Source organism: Hylobates moloch, unplaced genomic scaffold (assembly GCF_009828535.3).
Source record: "Hylobates moloch isolate HMO894 unplaced genomic scaffold, HMol_V3 SCAFFOLD_12, whole genome shotgun sequence".
NCBI classification, from domain to species: Eukaryota; Metazoa; Chordata; class Mammalia; order Primates; family Hylobatidae; genus Hylobates; species Hylobates moloch.
The window spans coordinates 47816642-47838598 of record NW_026652287.1 but is presented as its reverse complement, the minus strand read 5'-3'; the positions used below and the strand labels follow the sequence as shown (position 1 = coordinate 47838598).

General features: G+C 45.1%; 1 protein-coding gene across 3 annotated transcripts in view; it reads left to right on the top strand.

The window, feature by feature from the left end:
• The window catches only part of LOC116478602 (adhesion G protein-coupled receptor E3), a 58843-nt gene extending 44058 nt beyond the window's left edge, over positions 1–14785 (top strand). For all 3 annotated transcript variants that reach the window (XM_032169962.2, XM_032169961.2, XM_032169960.2), the window contains 5 exons: positions 201–267; positions 491–582; positions 3334–3502; positions 10292–10399; positions 14448–14785. In XM_032169962.2, the coding sequence (XP_032025853.1) occupies positions 201–267; positions 491–582; positions 3334–3502; positions 10292–10399; positions 14448–14486 (475 nt within the window). In that variant the 3' untranslated portion in view covers positions 14487–14785. The remainder of the gene's footprint in view (positions 1–200; positions 268–490; positions 583–3333; positions 3503–10291; positions 10400–14447) is intronic.
• The last annotated feature ends 7172 nt before the right edge of the window (positions 14786–21957 follow it).

Below are 21957 nucleotides of genomic sequence, written 5' to 3'. Positions count from 1 at the left end.
TCTCGAGCTCCTGACCTCGTGATCCACCCGTCTTGGCCTCAGTGCTGGGATTACAGGCGTGAGCCACCGTGCCTGGACAACAATCAGCTGACTTTCAAGAGAAACTGGAAACAATTCTCTGATAGGAAAAGAGTCACTTTATGTTGATCTCATGCACTTTCTCTGATCTTTCTTTGTATCTCTTTTCCTATTGTTCCTAGATGCTGGCTCCACCTGGACCAGGGATTCATCTGGAGTTTCCTTGGCCCAGTCTGTGCCATTTTCTCTGTGAGTATGTGCCTTTGATGTTCCCAAACTAAGAAGAACCAAGAGAAATGCTGGGTACAAGATGGTACAAGGGGCTTGCATTTCCACTGTTGGGTGGTTTGATTTTCCACCTGCTACCAATTCAGTCCCGTGTACAAGAGGGTAGGACTCCTGTGTGCAATTTAAAGTGGACACCATGCATTACTTTAACTTGCACTCTGCCTTGTTTGTGTTGGTCCTGCAGGTGAATTTAGTGTTGTTTGTCTTGGTCTTTTGGATTTTGAAAAGAAAACTTTCCTCCCTCAATAGTGAAGTGTCAACCATCCAGAACACAAGGTAGGATGTGACAAATGGTACTTCCTACTCCCTTTCCTTCTGCCAATCCTTCCTACATATCCATACACATGTACATTCAACAGCCATGCTCCCAGGACTAGCAAGACCACTGTAATCTTCCACCATCACAATTAATGAGAACCTGAATTAGCTAGAATACAAGCTAACCTGCTGTGATAAAGAAAAAATCTCCAAAAAAAAGAGAATAAAATAGAAGTTTATTTCAGTCTCATGTTGCAACCCAGAAGTGACCAGTTCAGGGCTATTAAAGAAGCTCTGCTCCACACAGTGTTCCAGGGTCTCAGGTTCTTTCTACTTTGTTGCTCCACCATCCTCTAAAAGGATGTTGCCCTTGTCAATATCCCATCCATGGGCAGGAGGTAATATAGGAGTTGCACTTGCCACATTTGCTGATATCCCATTGGCTGATCTTGGTCACATGATAACACCCAGCTGCAAGGGAGGCTGGGAAATGTAGTCTCTACCCTGACCATGTGCCTTGTTTTAAAACTCAAAGGGGAACAGATCTAACACTGAAAGGAAGATGAAAAGGGAGAAAAACATTCGTTTCTGCCACACTACACAAGATGCACACAGGAGTATATTTTTTATCAAAAGCAACCAACTCAGATTTGCTAATCCAACAGTTACTAAAAAGCTTAAATTATATAGAAACCCTAAAAATGAATCTGGTAATGTCACAAAGCTGTGTCCACCCCAGCCAATAGAGATCAATCTAGCTATATTAAATCACATGCTTAAATTACAAATTAAACTCTCTGTACACATACCAATTTAAATGTTTATCTCCAATTGTGTGTGATAGGTTCAATAAGAATCTAGATTAAAAGATATTTTGTATAATATTTCAAAATATCTTGAGGTATGAGTATTTTTATGTTGCAGCATCCATTTTGATTTGAACATGTAATTTGTTGTTTTCATTTTAATCATAAAAATAAGACAAGTTTGTTAAATTTTTTCATAGTCTTTTGAAATATATACAGTAAAAAGTGAAAGTGGCTGTCTCTTTTCCTGCTACTTCCACTTCCCAGGATGCCAGAATGAACAGCCTGTATGATGTGTAAGATAAAATATGACATTTTCCCAGAGCTTTCTCTGTGCACTTTTAAGTAGAACAGACCGACACACACACAATAGGATCACACTATACAAACTGTTCCTCAATTAGCATTCCTCACTTATGTAATATCCTTAATAATTAGGGATATATATAATGTATATATACTTATAGATATCATATGTATATGTATACACATATACATATACATATAATATAGATAGTATATGTGTATGTATACACATATATACACATATAATATATTCTATACATGTATAACACAATATGTATTTTATATACACTATCACTATATATTGTGATTATATATTGTGATAGTGTATATAAAATATATATGTACATATATATATTGTGTGTGTATATATGCCATAAATACTATAAGTAGGATGGCCTCATATCTCAGCTTACCTGGAATAGTCTCAGTTTATGTCTGTTGACACAATGTAATTATTAATAGTAGCCCTTTTATTTTTTATTATTATTTTTATTCTTATTGATACATAATATTTATATACCTTTGCGAAGTATTTGTGATATTTTGATTCATGCATAAAATGTGCAATTATCAAATCAGGGTATTTAAGGTATTCATCACCTCAAACATTTATCATTTCTTTCTGTTAGGAACGGTACACCTCCTTTTGATCACAAAAGCCTTCCTGTTTGAATAACAAATTGTATGACCTCGGCCGGGTGCGGTGGCTCACACCTGTAATCCCAGCACTTTGGGAGGCCAAGGCAGGTGGATCATTTGAGGTCAGTCGTTTGAGACCAGCCTGGCCAACATGGTGAAACCCCGTCTCTACTAAAAATACAAAAATTAGCTGGGTATGGTGGCATGCCTGTAATCCCAGCTACTCGGGAGGCTGAGGCTGGAGAATCACTTGAACCCATGAGCTGAGATCACACCACTGCACTCCAGCCTGGGCAACAGAGCGAGACTCCATCTCAAAAAAAAAAAAAATTATATGACCCCTGTCTATAAATGATGAGTGAGAGAGAGAGAAAAAGCACCCAGGTTTTAAAATGCCTTATGTATGTTTGGAACTAATTTTGTCCCATACATTGTCCTAAATACTTTCCCATGAAAGTCTCACATAATCTTTATAGCAACCCCATGAAATAGGACAATTATTAAGATAAGGGAACTGGGGCTGGGTGCAGTGGTTCACTCTTGTAATCCCAATACTTTGGGGGTCCGAGATGGGTGGATCTCTTGAGGTCAGGAGTTCGAGACCAGCCTGGTCAACATGGTGAAACCCTATCTCCACTAAAAATACAAAAATTAGCAGGGCATGATGGTGTATGACTGTAGTTAGTCCCAGCTACTGGGGAGGCTGAGATAGGAGAATCGCTTGAACCCTGGAGGCGGAGGTTGCAGTGAGTCGAGATCATGTCATTGCGCTCCAGCCTGGGCAACAGAGCAAGACTCCATCTCAAAAATAAAATAAAATAAAATAAGATAAGATGAGGGAGCTGAGTTGCAAGAAGGTAAAGCAGCTTTCCCAAGATCACACAGGTAGCCAGTGCTGGCTTCCATTTAAACCCAGGTAGTCTAGCTCCAGAGTTCTCACTATTAACAGCTAACTAGAGGGGTGCTTATGCTCATTATTAGTTTTTTGACATCCTAATCTCTGACTTCCTCCTCCCAGGATGCTGGCTTTCAAAGCAACAGCTCAGCTCTTCATCCTGGGCTGCACCTGGTGTCTGGGCTTGCTACAGGTGGGTCCAGCTGCCCAGGTCATGGCCTACCTCTTTGCCATCATCAACAGCCTCCAAGGCTTCTTCATCTTCTTGGTCTACTGCCTCCTCAGCCAGCAGGTAAACACTGACCCCTTTCTTTGTTACTTTAAACTTCAGAAAATTTTGGAATGGAGTTTCATGGGGATTTAAGTCGACATTCTCTAAATGTTCCATAAGAGATTATAATCCACCTGTAAACACTCTCTCTATTTTCTCTACTTTAAAAATGCTACTAGTTGTTAAGATACATCATTTATTTTTTTAATTAGAAAATTTGAATTTATTGGGTATTCCAACAACCAATTAATTCTAGTAACAGAAATATTTGTAGCCACTCTAAATTTTTACTTTATGAGAAAGAAGCAGATAATTAAAAACCAAATTGTAAGGAAATTTAGCTAAAGAAGAAGAAGCAAGAGAAGTAGGAGAAAAAGGAGGAGGGGAGGGACGATGAAAAATACACACACACTGTAAGGTGTATTTCAAATGTAGGGCAGGTTGACATCACTCTTAACTCAATTACATCATTCAGAATTGCTTTGGGGGCATCACAACGTAGTTTGAAGTACACAGATTTTGGAATCGAGTAGAGTGCAGCTATCTGGATTCCAGCATTGCTGAATTAGGGAGCTCTAAGCCAGTTTTCTTATGGACAATTGTGTCTACTTCATAGATTTGTTAAGAAGATTAAATGGGACTGTTTCTGAAATGCCGGGAATGATGCTTAGGACAGATATGGTGCTGAGTGAACAAAGCATAATCAGCTTTTATAGTAGTTTTTTGAGGTTGTATAAGGTTAAAATGGGCCTTAATAACATTAAAGAATGCTCAATAATAGTGTAATCATAACACTGTGGAATTTTAGAGATGCCTGGCCTTCTAACTCAATCACTTCATCTTATATTTGAAGAAACTGAGACTCAGAAAGACTAAGTGAATTGCCCCAAATCACACAGCTAATTATAATCAGGTTGGGACTAGAACCTGGCCTCTTAATTAATGCTTCTCTTAATTTTAAAGAAGTTATGAGTGAACGATCATGCCACTTGAGCAGTAAATTATGAAATATGTCTGTGAACAGAATTTAGACTTCTAATCAAATAACACTTATAATAAAGTTAGACATACATTTAATGATAGCTGTAATTATTATTGTACTGCATAACAAGGCATAAATGATAAGTAGTTCATGTTCTTTGTTTTTGTTTTTGTTTTTTTGTTTTTTGTGTGTGTGTCAGTGATAATAACTCAATCCTCTATTTGACGAAGAAGGAGAAGGAAGAGGAAGAAAAAGAAAGTGGGATAAAGGATCAGAAAGGGAGGAAAATGGAAAAAATTAGAGTATGACTCCAGGGTAGACCTGTTTTGTTGTCACTGAGTTGGTTGGTTGGTTTGTCTGTTGTATTTTTCATATGTTTCGCCATGTTGGCCAGACTGGTCTCGAACTCCTAGCCCGAAGTGATCAACCCGCCTCGGCCCCCCAGAATGCCAGGACCACAGGCGTGAGCCACCACGTCCAGCCCCCACATTGCTTCTGGCCTCCGTGGTAGACCTCCCAGACGGGGCGGTCGGGCAGAGGCGCTCCCCACATTCCAGACGGGGCGGCCGGGCAGAGGCGCTCCTCACTTCCCAGACCAGGCGGCCAGGGAGAGACGCTCCTCACTTCTTCCCAGATGGGGCGGCCGGGCGGAGGTGCTCCTCACTTCTTCCCAGACGGGGCGGCCAGGCAAAAGTGCTCCTCATTTCTTCCCAGATGGGGCGGCCAGGCAGAGGCGCTCCTCACTTCCCAGACGGGGCGACCGGGTAGATGCGTTGCTCATTTCTTCCCGGACGGGGCGGCCGGGCACAGACGTTCCTCACTTCTTCCCAGACGGGGTGGCCGGGCAGAGGCGCTCCTCACTTCTTCCCGGATGGGGCGGCCGGGCAGAGGCGCTCCTCACTTCCCAGAGGGGGCGGCCGGGCAGAGGCGCTCCTCACTTCCCAGACGAGGGTGGCCGGGCAGAGGCGCTCCTCACTTCTTCCCAGATGGGGCGGCCGGGCAGAGGCGCTCCTCACTTCTTCCCAGACGGGGCGGCCGGGCAGAGGCGCTCCTCACTTCTTCCCAGATGCGGCGGCCGGGCAGAGGCGCTCCTCACTTCCCAGACGGGGCAGCCGGGCAGAGGCGCTCCTCACTTCCCAGACGGGGCGGCGGCCGGGCAGGGGCTGCAATCCCAGCACCCTGGTAGGCGGCTGGGAGGCAGAGGCTGCCGCGAGCCAAGACCACGCCACCGCACTCCAGCCCGGGCCACACCGAGCACCGAGTGAGCGAGACTCTGTCTGCAGTCCCAGCACCTCGGGAGGCCGAGGCGGGCAGAGCACTCGGGGTCAGGAGCTGGAGAGCAGCGTGGCCAACATGGCGAAACTGCGCCTGCAGCCAAAGGAGCAAAAGCAGGCTGGCGCGTGTTGGCAGTCCCAGGCAGTCCGGGGTGTGGGGCAGCAGCGAGCCGAGTAGATTACATGCAGTCTGGGCCACAGAGGGGAAAGAAAAAAAGAAAAAGAAAGAAGGAAAGGAAGGAAGGAAGGAAGGAAGGAAGGAAGGAAGGAAGGAAGGAAGGAGAGAGATACATCATTTATTAACACATTTCAGAATATACATAATTGCTATGTCAAAAAAAACATGCCTTTTTCTCAGTTTTTCCACTTGTAATAGTCAGCTAATTCTGTGTAACAAACAACCTCAAAAAATCTCATTGGTTTAAACGCAAACATTTGCTTTTCTTATTCTGGGGTCTACAGGTCTGTTGGGGTTCACCTGATCTTAGCTGAGCTCAGCTTGCCTTTGCTCCAGGATGCAGATCAGGTTTAGGCTGCTCCTTGTGACTCATCCTGAGGCTTAGGCAGAAGGGGGAGCAACTCCCCAGCAAATATTCTTCTCCTAACAATGCTGAAATCACAAAGAGGCAGACCCTACTGGGCAAGGTCACTCAAGCCTGTGATTCTTCCTCCTCTAATATCCCATTGTCAAAGCAAGTCACACAGCCAAGCCCAAAGTCAATGGGAAAAGAGCGCTCAACCCACCAAGAGACTAAGACAGAGTGTAATACAACTACAAAGGAGTGAATCGTGGAGATCAACAATGCAGCTAACACACCACTTCACATGAATTCTTTTTTTTTCCAACTATTATTTTATTTACATTACTACCTTAAGTTACATGGAAAAAAACACCCAAGCAGTTCTGCCCTATTTCAGAAAAAGTTTCCAATCGGCAGGGTGTAGTGGCTCATGCCTGTAATCCCAGCACTTTGGGAGGCCGACACAGGGGGATCACTTGTGCTCAGGAGTTCGAGACCAGCCTGACGAACATGGCGAAACCCCATCTCTACTAAAAACTACAAAACAATTACCCAGGCACGATGGAGGTGCCTGTAATCCCAGCTGCTCAGGAGGCTAGGCAGGATAATCGCTTGAACCCAGGAGGCAGAGGCTGCAGTGAGCCGAGATCGCACCACTGCACTCCAGCCTGGGCAACAGAGCAAGACTCTATCTCAAAAAAAAAGAGAAAAAGAAAAAGCTTCCAGTCAATACCAATTATATAATGCCGGGATTACAGGTGTAAGCCACCATGCTGGGCTGATTTATCCCTTTTTCTTCAAGACATATTAAATGATACGTGCCCCTCAAAGCCCTCACTGTCCCAGACTAGGTCACATTCCAGGATCACACAGCCTTCCTTGTAACACTGGCTGTCTTCAAGGGCAAACTCATAGATCCATCCCAGTCTGCTATTGCAGTTTTTGCAACTCACATCTCAAATCATGGAACAGCAGTGGGCATGATGAGGTCTTGAACTTCACTGTACTGCAGGTTAACTGCCTTGTTAAAGAGAAACTGGGGCCAGGCACAGTGACTCATGCCCATAATTCCAGTACTTCAGGAGGCTGAGGCAGGAGGCAGAACTCATCTCCACTTGGTTCACAGGCACCACTGGCAGAGCGTTTGTTTCATCATCATCATCTTCTTTCGAAGATAGAGATTAGTTGCCAGAGACGGAGTCTTGCTCTGTCACCCAGGCTGGAGTACAGTAGCTCAATCTCGGCTCCCTGCAACCTCCGCCTCCCAGGTTCAAGCAATTCTCCTGCCTCAGCCTCCCGAGTACCTGGGACTACAGGCGCATGCCACCATGCCTGGCTAATTTTTTTTTTTTTTTGTATTTTTAGTAGAGATGGGGTTTCACATGAGCATACAAAAAACACTTATATGTACTCTTCCCTTAGTTTATCTCAGTTTTTGAGGCAGGTCATAGCATCCAGTTTTTGTTTGTTATTCGTTTTTTTGTTGTTTTGTTTTTTGTTTTTTGTTTGAGACCGAGTTTGGCTCTTGTTGCCCAGGCTGGAGTGCAATGGCGCTACCTCAGCTCACCGCAACCTCCGCCTCCCAGGTTCAAGTGATTATCCTTCCTCAGCCTCCTGAGTAGCTGGGATTACAGGTGCACACCTCCACACCCAGCTAATTTTGTGTTTTTAATAGAGACGGGGTTTCTCCGTGTTGGTCAGGCTGGTCTCAAACTCCCAACCTCAGGTGATCTGCCCCCCTCAGCCTCCCAAAGTGCTGAGATTACAGGCGTGAGCCATCATGCCTGGCCTAGCCTCCAGTTTTTAAAGATATATATAGTTTTATTTCATATGGCTACTAAATTCAAAACACTTTATTTGTCTGCGACTGAACAGTAGTGTATGTCCTCCAAGAAGGTCCCTTACTAAGGGGTGCTCAGGGATAATCGGGACTGCACGCTGTCTCCAGAATGGAACCCAGCCAAGTGTGGTGGCTCATGCCTGTAATCCCAGCACTTTGGGAGGCCGAGGCAGGTGGATCATCTGAGGTCAAGAGTTCAAGACCAGCCTGGCCAACATGGTGAAAGCCAGTCTCTACTAAACAATACAAACATTAGCCGAGAGTGGTGGCAACTGCCTGTAATCCCAGCTACTCGGGAGGCCAAGGCTAGAGAATCACTTTAACCTGGGAGGCAGAGGTTGCAGTGAGCCGAGATCGCACCATTGTACTCCAGCCTGAGCAACAGAGCGAGATTCCATCTCAAAAAAAAAACAAAAGAAACTACTCCAGAGGGTTTCATTTTGTTTATATAATGAGTATAAGCACTCATTGTTTGTGTTATTGTTATGTATTTATTTATGTGTAGGTATGGGAGTTTATGGCATATCAGAATGGTTCTTACCAGGAGCAATTGTGTTCCCACCACAGGACAGTTAGCGATGTCTGGGGAAATGTTTTTCATAACTAGGGTGGGGGTTTCTACTGGCATCTAGTTGGTGGAGGTCAGGGATGCTGCTAAATATCCTAAATAATGCACACAGGACAGCCCTCTCCAGCAAAACGTGATCCAACCCAAGATGTCAATAGTGCCAAGGTTGGGATATCACAGTATGGCAGATGTTGTCCACGGCCCTCTCATATGCCTTTGGCTTCTGTCTCTACATGCCTGGAGATGCTTGTTGCAAACACCCATGACTGTGCCTGAAGGCTTCGTACTGCCCACAGGACATGCCTGGCCCATGCACAGGGCAAACTGGTGATGCCAAAGAGTAATGGCCCTTGAGACCGGCCATCAACCCATGACTGATGGGAGCTGGTGGATAAATACCCCAGCTTCCTCCTCCTTCAGGCAAGTTGACTCTAAAGTAGTTCCATGCTCTACCCCAGAGCTCCTGAATGGGGTTGAGCCCCAGATTCCCACAATGGAAATAACCTTAATTATGCATCCTTTACCAGCTGCCTTCTCTTCCCTGTCCTGCTTCCTCATTGCCCTACTGGTGCTTTTTGGGATCACCCCTCAAATAAACTCCTTACACTTCAAGTCTTTTTGCAGGGTCTGCTTCTGAGGTGGGCAAAACCAAAACACATTGAAGGGTACTACCAAAATATTATTGGTGATTTTCACTAGATTGAGGAATTATATGTAACTTCTATTTTCTTCCTTTTGCATATGCATATCTTATAAATTTTCTATTTTTTCTTTTCTTTTCTTTTCTTTTTTTGAGATGAAGTGTTGCTCTGTCTCCCAGGCTAGAGTGCAGTGCCGCGATCTCAGCTCACTGCAACCTCTGCCTCCCAGGTTCAAGCAATTCTCCTGCCTCAGCCTCTGGAGTAGCTGGGATTACAGTCATGAGCCACCACTCCCATCTAATTATTTTGTATTTTTAATAGAGACGGGGTTTCACCGTGTTAGCCAGGATGGTCTCGATCTCCTGACCTCGTGATCTGCCAGCCTCCCAAAGTGCTGGGATTACAGGTGTGAGCCACCACAACCGGCCATAAATTTTCTACAACAATTATATACCCTGTAATGGAAAATCTTTATTGTGGTAAAACATATATAACATAAAATTTACCTTTTTAACCATTTTTAAGTGTACCGTTAGTAGCACCACATTCGCAATGTCGTGCAACCATCACCTACATCCATCTCTGGAACTGTATTCATCTTCCCAAACTGAAACTCCATCCCCATTAAACACTAACTCCCCACTCTCCTTCCCCACAGGCCCTGGAAACCACTATTCTACTTTATGTCTATATGGATTTGACTACTTTAGGTACCTCATATAAGTAGAACCATACAGTATTTGCCTTTTCATGATGAGCTTATTTCGCTTAGGCTGATGTCCTCAAGGTTCATCTGTGTGGTAGCATATGTGTCAGAATCTCCTTCCTTTATAAGATTGAATAATATTCCATTGTACGAATAGACCATGTTTTTTGAAAATAAATAAATAATAATACATCTCTATCCTCTTCCTGACTCACTGACCTTTCTGCTGTTCACCAATGTTAGCAAAACCCATCCAGGTATTTCCTTTGATGTTCCAGGTCCAGAAACAATATCGAAAGTGGTTTAGAGAGATCGTAAAATCAAAATCTGAGTCTGAGACATACACACTTTCCAGCAAGATGGGTCCTGACTCAAAACCCAGTGAGGTAAGTGAACATGTGAATTGTTCTAATGTTTTGCATACTCCTCTCTTGACGCTGCAAACTTCCTCTAGTTTGGGTATTTTTTGTTTGTTTGTTTGTTTTTAAGTTCTGAGGTTACATGTGCAGGTTTGTTACATAGGTAAACGTGTGCCATGGTGGTTTGCTGCACCTATCAACCCGTCACCTAGGTATTAAGCCCAGCATTGGCTGGGCATGGTGGCTCACCCCTGTAACCCCAGCATTTTGGGAGGCTGAGGTGGGTGGATCACCTGAGGTCAGGAGTTCAAGACCAGCCTGACCAACATGGTGAAACCCCATCTCTACTAAAAATACAAAAAATAGCTGGGTGTGGTGGTATGCACCTGTAGTCCCAGCTACTGGGGAGGCTGAGAAAGGAAAATCACTTGAACCTGAGAGGCGGAGGTTGTAGTGAGCCAAGATCACACCATTGCACTCCAGCCTGGGTGACAGAGCGAGACTGCATCTAAAAAAAAAAAAGAAAAAGAAAAGAAAAAAAAAACAACATGCATCGGCTCTTTTCCCCAACGCTCTCCCCCTCCAACCTCCCCCAACAGGCCCCAGTGAGTGTTGCTCCCCTCCCTGTGTCCATGTGTTCTCATTGTTCAGCTCCCACTTATAAGTGAGAACATGCGGTGTTTGGTGTTCTGCTCCTGAGTTAGTTTGCTGAGCTTCTTCTAGTTTTTAATTTATATTTTCCTTTTTTTTTTTTTTTTGCTTAAGAGACAGAGTCTTGCTCTGTCACCCAGGCTGGAGTGCAGTGGCACGATCATAGCTCACTGTGGTTTCAACCTCCTGGGCTCAAGCAATCCTCCCATCTCAGCTTCCCGAGTAGCTGAGACCACAGGTGTGCACCACCATGCCCTACTAATTGTTTTTTATAGAGAGAGAGAGATGGGGTCTCTCTATGTTGCCCAGGCTGGTCTTGACCTCCCAGCTCAAGCAGTCCCACCACCTCAGCCTCCCAAAGTGCTGGAATCACAGGTATGAGCCACCGCACCCGGCCTATATTTTCCCTTTTCAAGGATATGCTCATGTTATTCAATTTCCACAATGTAAAATATAATAAAAAGGAAGCCAAGGGCTGGGCACAGTGGCTCACGCCTATAATCCCAACACTTTGGGAGGCTGAGGTGGGCAGATCACCTGAGATTGGGAGTTCGAGACCAGCCTGACCAACATGGAGAAACCCCATCTCTACTAAAAATACAAAATTAGCTGGGCGTGGTGGCACATGCCTGTAATCCCAGCTACTCAGGAGGCTGAAGCAGGAGAATCGCTTGAATCCGGGAGGCAGAGGTTGCAGTGAGCCGAGCTCATGCCATTGTACTCCAGCCTGGGCAACAAGAGCGAAACTCTGTCTCAAAAAAAAAAAGGAAACCAGGTGTGGTGGCACTGTAGTCCTAGCTACTTGGAAGGCTGAGATGGGAGGATTGCTTAAGCCCAGGAGTTTGACACCAGCCTGGGAAACATAGGGTAGCTTTGAGGAGCTAGTCTTAGTACAAACTCGCTTTCCTGGAGGGTATGAGGAAGAGTCCTTTTCCTGATAACCTGGTTTGAGTTCCTCATTCTTGTTATATTGTTGCTCAGTGACTTCTCTCTGCTCACTAACAGCACTGAAGCTGGTTTTCGTATGTGTTCTTGTTGTGTGAAGATGTATGGGTAAAACATATCACCAGAACCAATGCAATCTAACACAGACTCCCACTGGGGGAAATTTACAAGCACAGGCATAGCAGAGTGATCATCTTCCCCCAAATGCCCACTGTCCATAAAGATGTGGATGTGGGCCCACAGAGTGGGGGTATGCCGTGGAACAGGCTCCAGGGGAGGGATTCTGCCCCAGCTGCTCTGCATAATTACAGAGGATGGGTGCAGGGAATCATGGGACCTTTCTGGAGGAGGAAATAGCCCTGTTAGAACAATGATACTTCTGGAATCTGGTTGCTGGTATTCTGTTCTTCCATTGCACTAACTCAGGCTCAGTGCACCACAGAATGAGCTTTCTGCACTATGTGACATTTCGTTCCATATTTGGCTTTTTGAATAAATGACAGAATAGATGTCTAAAAAGAGGCTGGGCATGGTGGCTCACACCTGTAATCCCAACACTTTGGGAGGCCAAGGTGGGAGGATTACTTGAGTCCAGGAGTTTGAGACCAGCCTGGGCAACATAGTGAGAACCTGTCTCTTCTTTTCTTTTCACTTTTTTTTTTTTTTTTTTTGAGACAGAGTCTCACTCTATCATCCAGGCTAGAGTACAGTGGCGCGATCTTGGCTCACTGCAACCTCTGCCTCCTGGGTTCAAGCGATTCTCCTGCCTCAGCCTCCCCAGTAGCTGGGATTACATGCGCCCACCACCACACCTGGCTAATTTTTTTGTATTTTTAGTAGAGATGGTGTTTCACCATGTTGGCTAGGCTGGTCTCGAACTCCTGACCTCAAGTGATCTGCCCTCCTTGGCCTCTCAAAGTGCTGAGATTACAGGTGTGAGCCACTGTGCATGGTGGCAGGTGCCTGTAATCCCAGCTACTCAGGAGACTGAGGCAAGAGAATCGCTTGAACCTGGGAGGCAAAGATTACAGTGAGCCGAGATCATGCCATTGCTCTCCAGCCTGGGCGACAAGAGTGAAACTCTGTCTCAAAAAAGAAAAATTGATTAATATTAGGCTTAATTATTCTCAACAAGAGTAAAAGTGCCAACTGTTGACTGTGACCTATGAAAGGTTTCCCAGATAATCCAAAATAATTCCTAAAGCTGCCAGCATTCCAGTTACTGGTTCTCCACAATGAAATAAGGAAAATTGTTTTTATTATTATCACTTAACACTGTGGAAATTGAATAATATGAGTGTATCTTTGGAAGGGGAAAATACCAAATATAACCTGGGCAATATAGTGAGTGTAGTGTAGGTGTAGTGGTGCATGCCTGTAGTTTCAGCTATTTGGGAGGTTAAGGCAGGAGGATTGCTTGAGCCCAGGAAGCAGAGGTTGCAATGGGCCAAGATCATGCCACTGCACTCCAGCCTGGGTGACAGAGCAAAACCCTGTCTCAAAAAAAAAATATATATATATATATACATATATGTGTGTATATATACACACATATGCATGTATATATGAATCTCTCTTTAAGAAATACATTAGCTTTGGCCAGGCATGGTGGCTCATGCCAGTAATTCCAGCACTTTGGGAGAACAAGGTAGGAGGATCGCTTGAGGTCAGGAGTTTGAGACCTGCCTGGACAACAAAATAAGACCCCATCTCTACAGAAAAATCTCTATGCTCTTATTTTTTAGGCACAGAGTTTGAGTAAAAAGCTAATGAAACTCTTTCTGTATGGACAAATTTGACCTTGGGTTAACTTTCTAACTCTGTTCCCAAGAAACTTGATAAAGTTGGAAGATCAGTTAGGTTGCCGGGCAATGTTGCCTATGGAAAAAGTCATGCTTGACTTGTAAATTGCATCTGGATGGGAAATTCTGTGAATGAACCATAAATACCAGGAAGGAAGACGTAACTTTGAACTTCTTGCACACAACTCTTATAACTAGGCTAGCAAGCACTAACCTCATCGGCTTCTTCAGGAGATGTTGGTTCCTCTGTGGAGCTTGGGGCTGCTAAACCAAGCTGTAAGTTGTGGGGTGCAAAGAGAATATTTTTTGAGTTCTACAGTGTGTCAGGCACTGTGTTAGATAACAGGTATTCAAAGAGAAACAAAGCCAACAAGACTCTAACCTTTCTTCATAGACAAAAAAACATCCGGGGGCTGAAATTCCAGAGTGGAATATTATGTCTGAAAATTTATCAAAAAGAAGAATTCTTACAGCTGAATTTTTTATAAGTCTTCCCACTCTAAGCCAAAGAATACCACAACTGCCCTAGGATTTTTAAATGCTAGGAGATCATGCCATCCTTGCCTGCTGGTTCAAACTGGGTTTAAATCACTCCTGCTGTTTCTCCATGTTGTTGATTTTGTCTGTTTACTTTATTTTACCCTTACATCCACCTTTAATCTAAACCTCTTTTATAGGGGGATGTTTTTCCAGGACAAGTGAAGATAAAATATTAAAACTAGAATATTCAACTCCATATGGAAAATCATATCCCTGGATCTCTTTGGCATTATGAAGAATGAAGCTAAAGACAAGGGAATTCATTAAACATATCATCCTTGGAGAGGAAGTAATCAACCTTTACTTCCCAAAGTGTTTGTTCTCCCTAATAGGCTCTCAACAAACGTGTGGTAAATTGGTGTATTCAGTCAATGCTTGTCCCTGGAAACCCAAATCATGACCACTGCAAATATTACCTTGACTTTTTGTAAATGAAGAGGTCCTTTTCCTCAAGTTCTTAGTCCCACTCATCCTAAACTTGCTCTTTTTTTAAGACAGGGTTTCACTCTGTCACCCAGGCTGGAGTGGAGTGGCATGATCGTAGCTCACCGCAGCTTCAAACTCCAGAGCTCAACTGATTCTCCAGCCTCAGCTTCCCAAAGTGCTGGGATTACAGGCATGAGCCACTGCACCTGGCCATAAACTTGCTCTTTAAACTCACTCATTCCCTCAAATCAACAGCTTCCTACTGGCTTTACTTCCTTGCTAAATACAGGCTAATTTTTTTTTTTTTTTTTTTTGAGATGGAGTTTCGCTCTTGTTGCCCAGCCTGGAGTGCAATGGCGTGAGTGCAACCTCTGCCTCTCAGGTTCAAGCGATTCTTCTGCCTCAGCCTCCCAAGTAGCTGGCATTACAGGCATGGACCACCATGTCCGGCTAATTTTGTATTTTTAGTAGAGACAGGGTTTCTTCATGTTGGTCAGGCTGGTCTTGAACTCCCAACCTCAGGTGATCCACCTGACTTGGCCTCCCAAAGTGCTGGGATTACAGGCATGAGCCACCGTGCCCGGCCCAGGCTAACTTCTTTTTTTTGAGACTGAGTCTCACTCTGTCACCCAGGCTGAGTGCAGTGGTGAGACCCAGGCTGAGTGCAGAGGCTCACTGCAACTTCTGCCTCCTGGGTTCAAGCCATTCTCCTGCCTTAGCCTCCCGACAGCTGAGACTACAAGCACATGCCACCATACCCAGCTAGTTTTTGTATTTTTAGTGGAGACAGGGTTTCACCATGTTGGCCAGGCTGATCTCAAACTCCTGACCTCAAGCAGCGATCCACCTGCTGGGGCCTCCCAAAGTGCTGGGATTACAGACATAAGCCATCGCGCCTGATGAGAGATTTTAAGTGTTCTCACCACAAAAAAAAGAAAAAAAAGTTATATGAGGTAATCATATATGAATTAGCTTGACTTAGTCATTCCACGATGTAGATATATTTCAAAACATCCTGTTGTACATGATAAATATACACATTTTTGTCTATATAAAACAAATAAATAAATAAATGTTTAAAGTGTAGAAGAGCCTGGACTCTAAATTATGCTATCCCTCCAAATAAAAGTTTATTTTGCAAAAAATAAAAAAATTAAAGAATGTAAGAAGATTCAAGTGCATGCCCAAAAGTTCTAGTTCTATGGAACTTAATAAAAAGGGAATACATTTAAGAAGATATTTTACTGGATGATTCTTATTTTTCTTTAGCACCTGTCTGCAATTGATGTTGGGTGATTTTTTTCTTTTAATTCATCACTCTCAAAAGCCAAATTTGAGGTTTAGAAGACCACGCAGGAGAAATAGCTCAAAGCACTGAGGAAAAAAGGCCAAAAGATTAAAATCTCGGAAGAATAAAAGGAAGACTGGGATGTTTAATATGATAATAATAGGAATTTTGGAAGAAAAGAGAGGATATGGCCGGGCGCAGTGGCTCACGCCTGTAATCCTAGCATTTTGGGAGGCCGAGGCAGGTGGATCACCTGAGGTCAGGAGTTCGAGACCAGCCTAGCCAACGTGGTGAAACCCCATCTCTACTAAAAATGCAAATATTAGCCAGGCATGGTGGCGGGTGCCTGTAATCCCAGCTACTTGGGAGGCTGAGGCAGGAGAATCACTTGAACCCAGGAGGGAGAGGTTGCAGTGAGTCGATATTACGCCATTGCACTCCAGTTTGGGTGACAGAGTGAGATTCCATCAAGAAAGAAAGACAGAGAGAAGGAAGGAAGGAAGGAAGGAAGGAAAAAAAGAAGAAGGGAGGGAGGGAGAGAGGGAAGGAAGGAAGGGGAAGAGAGAGAGGAAGAGAGAGAGAAAGAAAAAGAAAGAAAGAAAGAAAGAACGAAAGAAAGAAAGAGAAAGAAGAAAGAAAGAAAGAAAGAAAGAAAGAAAGAAAGAAAGAAAGAAAGAAAGAAAGAAAGAAAGGAAGAAAGAAAGAAAGAAAGAAAAAAGAGAAAGAAAAAAGAAAAAAGAAAAGAGGGAAGGAAAAGAGAGGACACATGTTCAGGCCCCTTCTATCCAAAAAGTCTCCCCTTAATCTGCTTTCCTGCTGCAATAGCCACTCTATCTCTCCTCCTCTTCACAGCCAAAATTCTAGAAAAAAAGGCAGGGCGTGGTGGTTCACGCCTATAATCCCAGCACTTTGGGAGGCCAAGGCGGGTGGATCACCTGAGGTCGGGAGTTCGAGACCAGCCTGACTAACATGGAGAAACCCCTTCTCTACTAAAAATACAAAATTAGCCAGGCGTGGTGGCGCATGCCTGTAATCCCAGCTACTCAGGAGGCTGAGGCAGGAGAATCACTTGATCCCGGGAGGCGGAGGTTGCGGTGAGCCGAGATCGCGCCATTGCAGTCCAGACTGGGCAACAAGAGCGAAACTCCATCTCAAAAAAAAAAAAAATTCTAGAAAAAAAGTTGTTTCCACTGTATTATCTTCACTTCCTCCAACCTCCTCACTGTTCAACCACTGCAATCTAACTTCTGCTTGCAACACACCAAAGGATGAACCAATGTCCCAAATGCTTCCTCGGTGCAAAGTCCGCTGGTAATGTTTCTCAGTCTTACCAAACTTGACCATTGGGCCAACATCTGACTCTGTTGATCATTTTTTTTCTTCTTGAAGCATTCTCTTCTCTTGGCTTCCCTGATGCCACACTATCCTCCTATAAGGATAGTCAATGCATTCTGGGTTACCCGGGACTTTCCCAGGTTTAGTACCAAAAGTCCCACAATCCAGGAGTCCCTCAGTCCCAGGCAAACCAGAACGATTTCACAAACTCATCTTTGATGATGACACTCATCCCATAGCGTCATCGTTTGAGTTCTCCCAAAAGCAAACACTGAGATAAGGAGTTTAGTGCATGCAGGTAGATTATTTTGGAGATGATCCCAGGAAACACCAACGGGATGTGAAGAAATGAGGCAAGGCTGGGCGTGGTGGCTCACACCTGTAATCCTAGCACTTTGGGAGGCTGAGATGGGCAGATCACGAGGAGTTCACGTGGAGATCATGAGGAGATCACAAGGGCAGAGGTCAGAAGTTCAAGACCAGCCTGGCCAATATGGTTACACCCCGTCTCTACTAAAAATACAAAAATTAGCCGGGTATGGTGGCATAGGCCTGTAGTCCTAGCTACTCGGGAGGCTGAGGCAGAAGAATCACTTGAACCCGGGAGGCGGAGGTTACAGTGGGCGACAGAGAAAGACTCTGTTAAAACAAAAAAGTGAGGCAGAGAAAGAACAAGATGTGTTAAAAGATGTGTTATTGCTGGGAGCAGTGGCACACACCTGTAGTCTCAGATACTCGGGAGGCGAAGGCGGGAGGATTGCTTGAGCCCAGGAGTTCAACGTTGCAGTGAGCTATGATTGCACCACTGCACTCTAGCCTGGGCAACACAGCGAGAACTTGTCTCTCTAATTTTTTTTTTTTTAGCAGAGTCTCTCTGTTGCCCAGGCTGGAGTGCAGTGGCATAATCTCAGCTCACTGCAACTTTCGCCTCCCAGGTTCGAGCAAATCTCCTGCCTCAGCCTCCTGAGTAGCTGGGATTACAGGCACACACCACCACACCCGGCTAATTTTTGTATTTTTTAGTACAGATGGGGTTTTAACATGTTGCCCAGGCTGGTCTCGAACTCCTGGCCTCAAGCGATCCACCCGCCTCAGCCTCCCAAAGTGCTGGGATTACAGGCGTGACCCACCACACCTGGCCAGAGACGCTGTCTCTCTAAAAAAAATTTTTTTTTAATTTTAAAAATTAACCAAAAATGTGTTAGTTGAGCAGGGTGTCTCTCTAGGCAGGTGGAGCTTTACCCCAGTGGGGACTTTCAGGAGACAATGTGGAACATGCATCTCAGAGTCATCTCTCCCGAGGAACGAGGGAGCTGGGGTGGAAGATGGAGGTTACAGTGAGCCGAGATTGCACCACTGCACTCCAGCCTGGGCAACAGAGCGAGACTGCATCTCAAAAAAAGAAAAAGGCAGCTGTAGAAGGAGATCAACAGTGGGAGGCACAAATGGAATCTGAATCCCAGTTGTGCCATTTACCCATTAATGACAATGGACAAGCCGTGAGACCCCACCTCTGGGCCTCAGTTTGCCCAGGTATGAAATGGGGTTGGTTAGCCAGGTGTGGTGGCACACACCTGTAGCCACAGCTGCTTGGGAGGCTGAGGTGGGAGGATCACTTGAGCCCAGGAGGTTGAGGCCACAATGAGCTATGATGGCACCACTGCACTTCAGCCTGGGTGACAGAGTGAGATCCTGTCGTTAAAAAAAAAAAAAAAAATGGGGGCCGGGCACAGTGGCTCACGCCTGTAATCCCAGCACGTTGGGAGGCTAAGGCAGGCAGATCACTTGAAGCCAGGGGTTTGAGACCAGCCTGGCCAACAAGGTAAAACCCCATCTCTACTAAAAATACAAAAATTCACCAGGCATTATGTTGCACCTATAATCCCAACTACTGGGGAGGCAGAGGCAGAAGAATCACTTGAACCCAGGAGCCAAAGGTTGCAGTGAGCCGAGATCACACCACTGCACTCCAGCCTGGGCGACAGAGTGAGACTCTGTCTAAAAAAAAAGATTGGCGGGGGTTGGTAAATATTCCAACCTCACAAAATCATGGTGAAGATTCAATGAGAGCCACTGCATTTATTTACCACACAATATGTTTGATAAACCATGGTTATTATTTTTATCCAACTGTTGCTCCCCTGAACCTAAAATGGTAAAAAGTGACCTCTTTCATGTTTACCTCTCTGCAATTAGATAATCATGAGAGATGTGGAAGGGAGATAAGTTGGGACCAGTTCCACCAGGGGCCTCCTAGAGACGTGACCACAGCCCCCTGCTTCCCCATTTCTCAATACGCATATCAGAAAACTGAACTTCCCTCTTCAGAAATGTGGGAACTTCCCCTGACCCCAGATAAAGTTGCTTGACATAACAGTCCCCTGGGTGGAGGGTTTACAACACGACACCCACCCACTCAGCAGACTGCGGACAGTACAGGAGCTGGCTTTGGTAGTGATGCATCAGGGCAGCTGCAGAGATGGGCAGAGGTGAGAAGAGAGGACAGAGAGAATCAAAACTCAGTAGTGGGATCATGCCTGTGAATTGCCACTGCACTCCAGCCTGGGCCACATCCTGAGAACCCACCTCTTAAAAATAAATAACGAGGCTGGGTGCAGTGGGTCACACCTGTAATCCTAGCACTTTGAGAGGCCAAGGTGGGCGGATCCCTTGAGGTCAGGAGTTCTAGACCAGCCTGGCCAAAGTGGTGAAATGCCGTTTCTACTAATAATACAAAAATTAGCCGGATGTGCTGGCGCACACCTGTAATCCCAGCTACTCAGGAGGCTGAGGCACGAGCATCGCTTGAACCCAGGAGGAGGAGGTTGCAGTGAGCCGAGATCATGCCACTGTACTCCAGCCTGGGTGACAGAGTGAGACTCCATCTCAAAAAAAAAAATTTGTTTTAATAACGAAATAAAAGAACAAGAAGATTTAAAACAAATCAAAGAAACAGGAAGTGAAATCAGCTCTGACCTCTCCCACCACCTGCTCTCCTCACAGTCTCCTTGCTGTAAGCACCTGTTCTCAGACAAAACAGGAAGGATTCTGCTATTGATTAAGGGTGCTTGTTGATCAATACATTGATGGCAATCCTTGCATTTTAGGAGGCTGAAGCAGGAGGATTGGTTGAGACCAGGAGTTTAAGCCCAGTCTGGGCAACAAAGCAAGACCCCTGTCTATACAAAAAAAAAAAAAAAAAATTAAAATTAGCTGGGTGTGGTGGGGCACACCTGTAGTTCTGGTTATACAGGAGTCTGAGGAGGGAGGATCGCTTGAGCCCAGGTGTTTGAGGCTGCGGTGAGCTGTGATTACAATACTGCACTCCAGCCTGGATGACAGAGTGAGAACTTGTCTCAAAAAATAAGACCAGGCGTGGTGGCTCATGCCTGTAATCCTAGCACTTTAGGGGGTTGAGGTAGGTGGATCACTTGAGGTCAGGAGTTCGAGACCAGCCTGGCCAGTATGGCAAAGCCCTGTCTCTACTAAAAATACAAAAAGACAGGCGTGGTGGCACGTGCCTGTAATCCCAGCTATTCAGGAGGCTGAGGCAGGAAAACCGCTTAAACCTGGAAAGCAGAGGTTGCAGTGAGCCGAGACTGTGCCACTGCACTCCAGCCTGGGTGACAGAGCAAGACTCTGTCTCAAAAAAAAAATAAAATAAATTGATTGGTTTGGAGAATGTCTACCCGCCCTCGGATGCAATTCAGGGATTGTCCAAAGGGAATACTATGTTGAGTTATGCCTAGCCGGGAGTAGTACCAGCCCTCTAATTGATATTTTTTGGTTGTCACATGGCCAGGGCAGGAGGGTCGGGTGGGGGTCACTCTGGCAGTTTGTGAATGTTATGGGCCAAATTGTGCCACCCCTCCCAAATGCATATGTTGAAATTCCAATTCCCAGGACCTCATAATATATGGCTGTATTTGGAGACATGGTCTTTAAAGAGGTCATTGTAGGCCCAGCACGGTGGCTCATGCCTGTAATCCCAGCACTTTGGGGGGCCAAGGTGGGCAGATCGCTTGAGCCCAGGAGTTCAAAACCAGTGTGGGCAACATGGTGAAACCCCACTGCTACAAAAAATACAAAAATTAGCCAGGCATGGTGGTGCACACCTGTAATCCCAGCTATTCGGGAGGCTGAGGCGGGAGGATGCTTAAGCCTGGGAGGTGGAAATTGCAGTGAGCTGAGATCACACCACTGCACTCCAGCCTGATTGACAGAGTGAGACCCTGTCTCAAAAAAAAAAAAAAAAGAAGAGGAGGAGGAGATTAGGACCCAGACACACAGAGGGAGAACCAGGTGAAGACACAGGGAGAAGAGGATCATCTACAAGCCAAGACGGGAGGCATCAGAAGAAATTAACCCTGCCAACACCTTGATCTTGGACATCCAGCCTCCAGAACTGTGAGAAAATGCATTCTGCTGCTGAAGCCACCCAGTCTATGGTCCTTTGTTACGGCAGCCCCAGCAAACTAACACACAGTAGACGAGGAACACCCAACATAGTGGCATTTTGAGAAGCACTAATGTTGCAAGAGCTAATAGCCCAGGAAAGTCCACACAGAAGTAAAGTGAATTTTTATATTTATTTATTT